We start from the raw sequence: 12176 nt of genomic DNA, 5'->3' as shown, positions 1-12176 counted from the left end.
AGCTGGACAAAGGGAAGGTTCACCCCCAGGACAAGGCGAGGCAGGGCTGGGACAAGACAGCACAAAATTTCACCATACAGCTCAGACTGGTGTGCACGTTTAAAACCGGCCTTTTCCACCCCACCATTCCTTTCTCCTGCCCTCACTCCCTCTTTTTTGAGACAGGTACTGATGTAGCCCTGTAGGCTTTGAACTTTTTCACATCGATTTTATTTGTGGTTCTTTAATGCTTACTCCTCCCTTCCAATCCACCTACTCTATATAGGAGAGAAAAGAGGTTAATAGGGACAGAGAAGAAGTGGGCCTTTTTAGATTCAGTTTCTTGGAGCGATTCCACTGACATAGTCAGCAGGGTTCCAACAGACCAGTTAAACAGCACACCAGCAATTCAGCGGAGGTGATTGCCACAGCAGCTGGAACACAGAGCCTCCAAGTGTTCTCTCTAGGAGCGTCTTGAAGTAGAGTGATGAACAGCCAAGACCAAAAAGCCCCACCTCTTGTTTTGGGCATATATATATCCTCTCAGAGTCTGTGTGTGTGTGTGTGTGTGTGTGTGTGTGTGTGTGTGTGTGTGTGTGTGTGTGTGTATACACCCTCTCAGAGCCTGTACTAGAATGTTTATCAGTTGGCAAAGACCACGCCCCCGCAGGAGGCGGTTCCTCTTCCAGTGAACAAACATCACCTGTTCTCTCACAAGTCTGTTTTCAGTGGAGAAACACTGCACACCCTCACACAACTCTGTTTCACATTCCACACTTGGGATCAAAATAAGAACATGTTTACATCTACTCGACATAGCAAAGCTTTGAGCCCAAGAAGCTGTAACTTCCAGTGCCCTGCCCCTGTTTCACAATGGTGGCATCACAGGTGTTGGCCATCATACTGTCTATGCCATTCTGGGACTGAACACAAAGCTGTACAGCGCTAAGTGAGAGGAAGGCATCAGATACCAAAGGGCTGGAGTTACAGACCTTTGTGAGCAGCCATCTTGAATGTCATTACAGGAAGCCAGAGTTTTGACTTTTCAGATTCACTTTGCTCCTTTTTGTTTTTGTTTCAGACAAGGTACCATTCTGCAGCCCAGGCTAGTCTAAAATTCATATCAATCTTCCTACCTCAGCTTCCAAGTACTAGGATTACTTTTTTTTTGGTTTTTCGAGACAGGGTTTCTCTGTGTTAGCCTTGGCTATCTGGACTCACTTTGTAGACCTGGTTGGCCTTGAACTCACAGCGATCCTCCTACATCTGCCTCCCAAGTGCTGAGATTAAAGGCATGCACTACCATGCCCAGCTAGGATTACAATATTAATATAATTTTAAAAGATCCTCTTCTGATCTTTTGTTTTGTTTTGTTTTTTTCCAGACAGGGTTTCTCTGTGTAGCCTTGGCTGTCCTGGACTCGCTTTGTAGACCAGGCTGGCCTCGAACTTATAGTGATCGCCTGTTTCTGCCTCCCGAGTGCTGAGACTAAAGGCGTGCGCCACCACACCTGGCCCTCTTCTGATCTTTTAATCATACATATTTTTATGTGTGTCAATTCATGTTTGTGTGGGGTGTGTGTGTAGGCCAGAAAACGGAAAACAATTTATCCTTTCTCAGGTACTTTTTTTTAAAGATTTATTTATTTATCATATATACAGTGTTTTGCCTGCATGTACAGTAGAAGAGGGCACCAGATCTCATAGATGGTTATGAGCCACCATGTGGGTGCTGGGAATTGAACTCAGGATCTTTGGAAGAGCAGCCAGTGCTCTTAACCTCTGAGCCATTTCTCCAGCCCCATCAGGTACTTTTTGTTGGTGGTGGTGGTTTTTGTTGCTGTTGTTTTGTTTTTCGAGACAGGGTTTCTCTATGTAGCCTTGGCTGTCCTGGACTTGCTTTGTAGACCAGTCTGGCCTCGAATTTACAGAGATCCACCTGCCTCTGCCTCCCGCGTGCTGGGATTAAAGGAGTATGCCATCACTGCCCAGCTGTGTTTTGTTTTGTTTTTTTAAGACATGGTCTCTCACTGGCCTGAACTTGCTAAGCCAACTGGTCTGGCTGGCCACAGAGCTCCAGAGATCACCCCTACATGCACGCCTAACCCCACCCCCAACTGTAACCTCCAGCACGCAAGTATAAGCCTTTGCAAGCATGCTTTGCATGACTGAACTCTTTCTCTGGTTCCTGCCATCTATCTGATTTTTTGTTGCTTGGTTAGCTGCTGTTTTTGTGAACTGAGCCTCATTACATAGTCCTGGCTGGTGTTGAACTTGCCATGTAGACCAGACTGCCCTCCAGCTGAGAGGGTCAGACATTGTTAACAGTCCCATAGCTAGAGTCACATAGCCCCAGGCCCATGGTGCCATATCGCAAGTCACGTAGCACCCACAATATGTTCCTGGTCCCAGAAAGACCTCGCAGAAAAGATCTGAACCAATCAGCCACTAATGTGAGCATATATGGCCTAATGTCTTTGGACTGTAACTACAGGGATCTGCCATTTGGCCCCAGCTTATCAGCTTTTTCCCCCACCTTAGCCCACCCAATCAAATTAGAAGAGAAGACAGGCTCGACTTTTTTAATATTTTTTATTTATTTAAAATTTTTTTTTAATTTATGTGTGTTGGTGGGAGGGTGTCAGATCTTGGAGTTACAGACAGTTGTGAGCTGCCATGTGGGTGCTGGGAGTTGAACCTGGATCCTTTGGAAGAGCAGGCAGTGCTCTTAACCACTGAGCCATCTCTCCAGCACCCACATGGCAGCTCACAACTGTCTGTAACTCCAAGATCTGACACCCTCCCACCAACACACATAAATTTAAAAAAAAAAAATTAAATAAATAAAAAATATTTAAAAAGCCGGGCCTGGTGGCGCACGACTTTAATCCCAGCACTCGGGAGGCAGAGGCAGGGGGATCACTGTGAGTTCGAGGCCAGCCTGGTCTACAAAGTGAGTCCAGGATGGCCAAGGCTACACAGAGAAACCCTGTCTCGAAAAAAAAAAAAAAAAAAGTCCCCTAGTTTCCTATAAAAGGCCTGTATTTTTGTAGGGATGATTGACCCCTGCATGCAGGTTGTTTCTGCAGAATAAATGTTCTTGGTTTTTACATACTATACTAGTCTGGGGTTTTCCTTCAACGATTTTTTTGTTTGGTTGGTTGGTTTTTCTTTCTTTCTTTCTTTCTTTCTTTCTTTTTTTTTTTTTTTGGTTTTTTGAGACAGGGTTTCTTTTTGTAGCCTTGGCCATCCTGGACTCACTTTGTAGACCAGGCTGGCCTCGAACTCACAGCGATCTGCCTGCCTCTGCCTCCCGAGTGCTGGGATTAAAGGTGCGTGCCACCACGCCCGGCCTGCCTTTCTTTCTTTTAACCAGTCAGAGGATGTGCTCATCTGGACTGCAACAAGATGATCTTGGTCAGCAGTGGCCTGGGCCAGGTCTGGTGCGGCTTGCTTCAGGACAATAACAGAAGAACCTGGAGGTCCAAGGTCTGTTTTTCTTGCTCAGAGGCAGCTTAGAGCGCTCAGGGCGAGGCCCATATGCTAGGCTGAGGTGTGGAAAGAGTTTTCCACTGAGTGTTACAGTTAGCTCTTTTTGTTTTGTTTTGTTTTTCGAGACAGGGTTTCTCTGTGTAGCCTTGGCTGTCCTGGACTCGCTTTGTAGACCAGGCTGGCCTCGAACTCACAGCGATCCGTCTGCCTCTGCCTCCCGAGTGCTGGGATTAATAGTGTGGGCCACCACTCCCGGCTCCTTCAACAATTTTTGGATTCTTACACAACTTGCAGTGACTTTCCTATCTCCAGCTCCCCAGATGTTTAGATCGTAAGATGACTCCAGCATACCCAGTTTATCATTTTGAGCCTTTCATATTTTTTTAATATCATGAAACTTTTCTATTTTATTTTGCCAATTTAAAAATATATTTACTTACCCGCATGGTGGTGCACATCTTTGATCTCAGCACTTGGGAGACACAGCAGGCAGGTGGATCGCTGTGAGTTCGAGGCCAGCCTGGTCTACAAAGTGAGTCTAGGACAGCCAAGGCTACACAGAGAAACCCTGCCTCAAAAAAAACATTGTGTGTGTTTTAGTTTATGAATGTATGTACACCACATGCATGCAGTGCCCTTTGAGGCCAGAACAAGGGTGTCATATCCCCTAGGCTGAAATTACAGACTACTGTGAGTTGTGGGTAGTAGGATCCAAATTTGAGTCTTTTGGAAGAACAGCCAGTGTTCTTAACTGTTGGGCCATCTTTATGGGCCCATATTTTTTTCTTTTTCTTTTAAATTTAATTTTATGAGACTGAAGCACTGCTTATTGTGCTAATGAGGAGCCTTTAAATATAATTTTAACCACACATGGTGACCATGCCTTTAATCCCAGTTCTTAGGAGGCAGAGGCAGGTAGAGCTCTGTAAATTCAAGGCCAGCCTAGACTACATATGGCTAGCCAGGGCTATACAGAAAGACCCTGTATCAGAAAGTAATTGTTTCAGGGGCTGGAGAGATGGCTCAGAGGTTAAGGGCACTGACTACTCTTCCAGAGGTTCCAGTTTCAAGTCCCAGCACCCACACGGCAGCTCACAACTGTCTGTAACTTTAAAGATCTGACATTCTCACAGACATGCATACAGGCAAAACCCCAATGCACACAAAATAAAGGTAAATAAATTAAAAAATGGTCTTAATTTTTTTCAAAACAGGGCTTCTCTGTGTAGCCTTGGCTGCCCTAGACTCACTTTGTAGACCAGGCTGGCCTCGAACTCACAGAGATCCACCTGCCTCTGCCTCTGCCTCCTGAGTGCTGGGATTACTGGCATGTGACACTGTGCCTGGCTTTAAATTTTTATTAAAATTGTTTATTTATCATGTGTCTTGAGGTAAATTTGGTGAGTAAGGCAGGGGGAGCAACCCAGTAGGCAGAGGACTTCTGGTGTCCTCTCATTCTACCACGTGGGTCCTGGGGATGAAACTTCAGTTGTAAGACTTGGTGACAAGTGCCTTTACCTGCTGAGCCATCTCACTAGGCCTGTTTTTACTTTTTAATTATGTATATGAGGGATGGGAGATGTACAAGTGCTCTCAGAATCCAGAAGAGGGTTTCGGTTATTGAATCCCCCTAGAACTCCAGTTCCAAGCTGATGTGAGCAATTCTATATGGTTGCTGGGAACCAAACTCTGGTCCTTTAGTGCTCCTAACCCCTGTGCCATCTCTGGAGCCTTGGAAATTTTCTCAATAGAATAACATCTGTGCCGGGAGCGGTGGTACATGGCCGTAATCCCAGCACTTGGGAAGCAGAGGCAGGAGGATCACTCTTCAACAACAGTCAGGGTTACATAACAACGCCTTGCCTCTGAAGGAAAAAAAATTAATGAATGATGGAAATATTCTCACACTGGGCATGATGATGTGTTCTTCCAGTGGATCTGGTCTTCACACTCAGCACCCACATGGTGACTCACAAATATCTCTCATTCCACTTTCCAGGAATCCAATGCCCTCTTTGGCCTCAGAGGCACCAGGCACATATGTGCTACACACGCAGGCAAACACCTGCATACCTTTAAATTTTTGTTTAAATATATATAGCTTATTTGAGCATTTACTATCAGTGTGATATTTACATTTCCTATTCAGTAAGTTCTGGACAAGACATGGTAGTATAAACCTTTAATCCCAGCAATCGGGAGACTGAGAGATCTTTGTGAGCTTGAAGCTGCCTGGTCTACATATCAAGCTCAGGGCAGCCAGGGTTCCATAGAGTTACCTTGTCTTTAAAAAAAAAAAAATCAAAACCAAAAGCTCTGTAAATGCACATCCTTTTTCATCAGAACCTTGGCATAACATTATTTATTTAGTGCAGGTTCCTAGAATTGATAATACTGGGTCAAAGAGAATGGAACATTTAAAGATTCTCAATTACTCAAGAATTACTGGGGCAAAGAGGATGGCTCACTCGTAGCATTCAAAAAAAAAAAAAAAAAAAAAAAAACACTGCCAAACCGCTTTCCAGGAACGTTTTCTAATTCTTAACAGTTGTGGGGTTACTGCAGTCCTATTTTCCCGACCCTACACTTTGTGCTTGTGTGTATATACATGTGATTTTCTTTCTTTCTTTTTTTTTTTTTTTAAATCAGAGTTTTGCTACTTAACCCAGATTTGGCCTGGAACTCGTACATGGTCTTCCTGCCTAAGCATTCTGTTGTCTGAGATTACAAGCATACACCACCTGACTTCTTTGAGGCTTCCTGTCTAGCAATTATGTTCTCATTTTAGAGTTCTCCCAACTCTCAATACAATTGTGTAGCCCCACCTTGGTTTTTTGACCGAAACTCATGAAGCTCAGTCTGGCCTTGAACTCCTGACCTTCCTGTGTCCACTTGCCAAGTGCTAAAATGTCAGATGTGAAACAACCAAGCCTGGCTTCAACTATGTTTTAAAAAAAAAAACCAGTCCATGTCTGCTGACCATTGACAGGTCCAGAAGAGCACGCTGAGTACTTGAAACATTTCCAACCTGCCTTAATTCTCGGACGGAAGTAGGGATTTTTACAAATCACTATGATAGAATATACCGCAAAGGCGTCGGCGCTCCCTGCCGGGAAGCAACGTCTCGCGGGATCTCGGTAGTCCTTGGACCCTCGGACCGGACTACAAGGCCCAACATGCAACGCGCTCCAAGGTCCAAGCGGCCGAATGAGAGCACCGAGCCCATGTCACGTGTCCGCCTGAAAGGCGTGACCGGTCGTCACTCCCACGCCTTTTTCTTCCGCTTGCACCTTTGGTCGCCATTTTGTGTTGAAGGTTGTAGAACCTCTGAGTCTTGTCGACTCTATGGTCCAGCATTTCGGAGTTCGACCAATCGTAACCCCGACCTCAGAAAAAGAACCCGCCTTTATCCGCAAGGAGGCGGGAATTGCCACGAAGCTCCTGTGGAGAGAGAAGAAGAAGCTGAAGAAAACCAATGAGAAAGAAGGAGTTGATGACGCTAACCAATTGGAACGCGTGGCGATAACGGCCAATGGGAGTGGAGGGAGCCCGGACACGTGGGTGGGGGAGCTGAGCGCTGAGACCAAGGGCTAAAGCTGGGAGGTGAGTCAGTCACCTTGAGCAGGGAGAGTGCTGTGGGCCGACCAGGGGCTGCAGGGGAGTGGGAGTGCAGGTGACTTGGGGCCTGGAGCCCGGGGTCCGCAAGGCTGTGGGGTGGGACAGGTGGAGCAGCATTTGCCTCCAAGGATGGGAATGAGGACAGGAGTCTTTAATCCTTATCAATTAATATTAATTACCAACGGTAATGAGCGATAAACGGCCACTGGGGAGAGTAGGGGACAGCAATTGGAACATGGACAGGATCCTGCACGGCCGTCTGCCAGTTTCGGCCTCCTCCAGTCTTCCCAGGAGACCATTCCTTTTCGCAACATTTCCCTCCTGGGGCCTGAGCCGCTTCCTTTTTACTTCCGAACTCGGTTGCTGTCCTTCTGCAGACCCGCTGCGCAGAAAGGGGTTGACCCCGCAATCGGCGCTGTCCTTCTGACCTCTAATGCTCTCCTTAGCTGGGGCATAGGAAGATAGGGGTGGGGAGAACGATTGGGGGTGGATGGGGGACGTCAGAAGGTCGACAGTATAAGCAGACCACCAGGCTTTCATAGGAATTACAGATTTCCTCCCCTTCTTCCCCCCCCCTCCTTCTTCTTGCAGATTGAAAAATGCAGACTACCAAGGCACTGCTGGTTTCTCCAGTTCTGGTAAGATGTGGCTCGGGGTTACCCTATAGAGCCGTGTGTGGTTTAAGAGCGGTCTTGTTTAATGAATGGGCTGTGAGGAGCTGGCGCCCCGTGGTGTTGATGGGCTTTTGGGGGGAAAACTATGGGATGTGGTGCTGGTAACCTTTGCTTATTCAGGGCTGTAAACCAATCTGTCGCGGCTTTCTGAGTGTCCTCAGAGAGGCTAGAGCTGACCTTTTTATCATAACTCGGTAGCCAGACAACCAGAAAACAATTTTTCTCAACCTTGGCCGCATTTTCGGGTCATCTGGAAAGCTTACCACTCACGATGCCCAGACTGCACCTCACACCATTTGCATCAGACCGTGGGAATGGAGGTGGAACCCCAAGCAGTTTCTTTTTTCAGAATTTCCCTGGTGATTCTAATGTTCTGCCAAGTTTGAGAGTCATTGTACTAAATAATATGTCAAGAAATTTCACATCGCTGGGGCCTGTCCTAAGATGGCTGTTCTGAGAGCCAAACCGGCTTTCTGGCCCCGCTACATGAAGGATTCGTAGCTCTGAGTTTCTTTCAGTAAATTTCTCCCTTTGGTGCCTTTTGTTATCTCAGTACACTTCCTGTAACTGATTGGATGTTTTGAGTTTTTCTTCTGGAAAACTGATGAAGGTTCTGTGCCCTTGGAAGTGAACTTTGTACCTGGCTTGGTTTGGGTTTGAGGATTGACCCCAGAGTCTTGGGAATGCTCTACAGCCTGGTGCATCATTTCAAATGGTGATTGCTGCTGCTGCTGCTGCCTGCTACAGATGATCAGAACAGCTGTGTCTCTGGTGCAGACCTACCTGAGAGAAATAAGAACAAATTAGTTGACCTTGAAATTTATTGGACTGTTTATGACAAGTGCTTGTCACTTTGGTTGGGTTTTGGGTTTTTTGTTTGTTTGTTTGTGCCTGATTTGGAGGGATATATCTTTTCTGGTTTTGCAGATCCGCTCCTGTACCAGGGGTCTAATCAGGCCTGTGTCTTCCTCCCTTCTGAGTAGACCAGAGGCCCCATCTAAACAGGTAAGGAAGTAAGACACCCCCCCACACCCCATCCCCAGGAACCCCTAGGCAATGGTCCCTCCAGTTAGCTGAGTTGCTTTTAGGAGAATTAGGATCTGTGAGGCCTTTGTAACTCTCAAGTCTCAAAATGACATATGTAGCCCTGTCTGAAAACACCGTAGGACTGACAGACATTCTCCCTGCACACAGAGTACTCTGCCCTTGTCAGGCTGTCTGCCAGCCGCTTCTTAGCTCAGGTGGGTGGGGTGAGAGTGGAGCCAGCCACCAGCCGGCTGCCTGGTTGTCTCCGTGCTCTCTTCCTTCCTACTCCCTGTTCTTCCAGCCTTCCTGCAGCAGCTCCCCTCTCCGGGTGGCCAGACGGGAATTCCAGACCAGCGTTATTTCCCGGGACATTGACACAGCAGCCAAGTTTATTGGTGCTGGGGCCGCCACAGTTGGTGTGGCTGGATCAGGGGCTGGCATCGGAACAGTGTTTGGGAGTCTGATTATTGGCTATGCCAGGTAAGTTTGGGGCTGCCTGTCGTATATAATAAGTTCCACCCCGTCTGGGCAGAGCCTTAGCAAGATGGGAGCCTTCAAGTTGATGTTATTTTACCTCCTGTTTCTCTAGTGACCTAGTCAGAGTTGAAGTATCCCACATGTTGAATGTGCCTTTCCTGTCCAAGTCCCCAGGGTAGATGTAGGCTGGTCCCTTTTGGAATAGTAAGCTGCTCCCCTCCCCCACCTGTACCCTCACCCTTTCCTGTCCCTGGCAGGAACCCGTCTCTCAAGCAGCAGCTCTTCTCCTACGCCATCCTGGGCTTTGCCCTGTCTGAGGCCATGGGGCTCTTCTGTTTGATGGTTGCCTTCCTCATCCTCTTCGCCATGTGAGGCTCCATGGGGTCACCCAGCCGTCCCTGCTGCTCTGACTCCATGCCAGTCCCGGTGCTGGAGTGTGCTAAGCTTTACCATTAAACAACAACGTTTCTCTAAACCATACGCCTGTGCCTGTCTTTCCACCTGCGGGTGGGGGAAGCTTTTGTGAAATGGTTAGAAGTGACACTTGGTGATAAGGAAGTGGGCAGAGCATGGATGGGTCCCACTGTCCCCCAGGAGGACTGTGAAATAGCCTGGGTAATAATGGTTGGCGCTTTGCCCTTTTCAAGTTTAGCATATTGACAGGTACCATTTTGTTGGTTTTTGGGTTTGGGGGGGGTGTTTTATTTTGTTGAGTCCTCAGGGACTTGCTGTGTGGCTCTGGCAGGTCTAGAACTTGCTAGTAGACTGGGCTAGCTTTGAAATTACAGAGGTCCACCTGCCTCTGCCTCTTGAGTGCTGGGAGTAAAGGCAAGTGCCACCACTCCCATCTGAGAAAAGGTTCTTGTCACAGCAGCCTGTTGACGGGATCCAGGGAAGATGAAGGTGGAGGTGGGCGTCTCACCTGTAGCTAGTTCATTTGTATCTAGGGCTTGTGAGTGTCATTTTCATCACCAACCTTGCAGGCTTGTGAAATGTTCTTTTATATATATGTACATATATTATAGATACACGTGTGTGTATATCTATTGTTTTTATTTTATGTGCATTGGTGTTTGCCTGCATGTGTCTGTGTGAGGGAACTGGACCCCCTGGGACTAGAGTGACAGACAGTTGTGAGCTTCCATGTAGATGCTGGGAATTGAACGCAGGTCTTCTGGAAGAGCAGCTTGAAATGTTTTTTTGTTTTTTAAGATTGGTTTGTTTAGTTTATGTATATGAGTGCTCTGTTTTCATGCACACCAGAAGAGGTAATCAGAGTCCATTATAGATGGCTGTGAGCTACCATGTGCTTGCTGGGAATTGAACTCAAGATCTCTGGAACAGCAGCCTCTTAACTGCTGAGCCGTCTCTCCAGCCTTTTTGTTTGTTCATTTGTTTTGGTTTTTTTGAGACAGAGTTTCTCTGTGTAGCCTTGGCTGTCCTGGACTCACTTTGTAGACCAAGCTGGCCTCGAACTCAAAATGCTCCTCCTGCCTCTGCCTCCCGAGTGCTGGGATTGAAGGTGTCCATCAGTACACCCAGCTTAGAAATGTTGACTAAACAGAGCACACGGTTTCCTCTTAGAGAATCTATAATCTTTGCTTGAAACTGAAAGTGCTGTTGGAAGGTGTGGGCTGATGAATTGCTCAGACAGCTTCATGTAGCTCTGTGTCTGTGGCCTATGCCTACACCTCTCTTCACCCTCATTTGGCTAAAGTGGCACTGATAGCCCACGTAAGATGAAGACGACACTGCTGCCACCCCCACACATACACACACAGAAGCATACATGTGTCTGTAAACTGGCATAAGTTAGTTTTTATGTGCATGCTGGCATTCACAATTGCCAGAAAAGGCTGTCAGATCCCCTGGAATTGGAGTTACAGGCAGATGTGTTACTGGGACTTGAACCCACATCTGCAAGAACCGTCTGAGCTCTTCACCATTAAGCCAGCTCTCCCATCTGGAACAAGTCATTTTTATAAGTAAAGAAACCAAGAGGGAAGCTCAAGGAGGTGTGGCGTCCTGCCTAGGTCGCGTCGCTGGTTAGTAAAGCTATCCTTCAAACTCTTGGAACTTGTTCTTATCTCTGGGCTGACTCATCAAGAGTTTGTATCAGGTCAGTGACTTGCTCAAGGTCATACAGGAAGCCAACATTTCTGTCCCAGGTTCATTTCACATTTACTCCTTTCACAGCTTTGTTGTATATGAGGCCAGGTAGTCCGGTGGTTATCTTGAGGGATGTTTCTGTTCGCTGGATGATAGCATACCCACTTAGTCTCTAGATATCAGTAGCAACAGATTCTCAAGCTTGGACCACTGACAAATGCCCTCTTAGTTTTCTGTAAAATAATTCCCTCAGGGTTACTGACCAATGGTAAATCCCAACACAGCCTGAGAATGTCAGCCAAAGGCAAGGAAAAGGACGGAGGTTGACCTGGCAGTAGATTAACTGGTAATGTTGTTACATAAACGAAACACTATAATCCTTGGGGACATGATGCTGGCACCTCCCTAGGTCACTTATTTGGAGGTAATCAAGGAACATTCCCCAGGGATGTTCCCCAGGCTCAAACCCATCTATAATGTGATCTAATCCCCTCTTATGGTAGGCAGAGTACTGCATACATAATGTATGTGAGTACTCTCTCTGCATGTACACCTACATGGCAGAAGAGGGCACCAGATCATGTCATAGATGGTTGTCAGCTACCATGTGAGTACTGAGAATTGAACTCAGGACCTCTGGAAGAGCAGACAGTGCTCTTAACCTCTGAGCCATCTCTCCAGCCCAAATAAATCTTTTTTTTTTTTTTAAAAAGAAATGCAAGGAACCTGGTAAGGATCACCTTCCATCTCAGCCTGGCCTTCAAGGAGCCTTGGAATTGGCTGAAGGTAACAGATGAGCAGG

The 12176-nt window shown here is 46.8% G+C and overlaps 1 protein-coding gene across 2 annotated transcripts; it reads left to right on the top strand.

Moving 5' to 3' along the window:
* The first annotated feature begins 7052 nt into the window (after nucleotides 1–7052).
* Atp5mc1 (ATP synthase membrane subunit c locus 1) lies at nucleotides 7053–9743 on the top strand. 2 transcript variants are annotated; one of them, XM_051158379.1, is made up of 5 exons: nucleotides 7053–7073; nucleotides 7680–7726; nucleotides 8690–8767; nucleotides 9090–9268; nucleotides 9523–9743. In XM_051158379.1, exons 2-5 carry the CDS (start codon nucleotides 7688–7690, stop codon nucleotides 9635–9637), a joined length of 411 nt encoding a protein of 136 aa, XP_051014336.1. In that variant the 5' UTR covers nucleotides 7053–7073; nucleotides 7680–7687; the 3' UTR covers nucleotides 9638–9743. The 2 variants fall into 2 exon arrangements, with proteins under 2 accessions (XP_051014336.1, XP_051014337.1); XM_051158380.1 differs by lacking the exon at nucleotides 7053–7073 and adding an exon at nucleotides 7127–7143.
* Nucleotides 9744–12176: the final 2433 nt, after the last annotated feature.

The sequence above is a fragment of the Acomys russatus genome, chromosome 16 (genome assembly GCF_903995435.1).
Source record: "Acomys russatus chromosome 16, mAcoRus1.1, whole genome shotgun sequence".
In the NCBI taxonomy this organism is placed as follows: Eukaryota; Metazoa; Chordata; class Mammalia; order Rodentia; family Muridae; genus Acomys; species Acomys russatus.
Note: the sequence above shows the minus strand (reverse complement) of the source record. Positions and strands in the feature narration are given on the sequence as shown.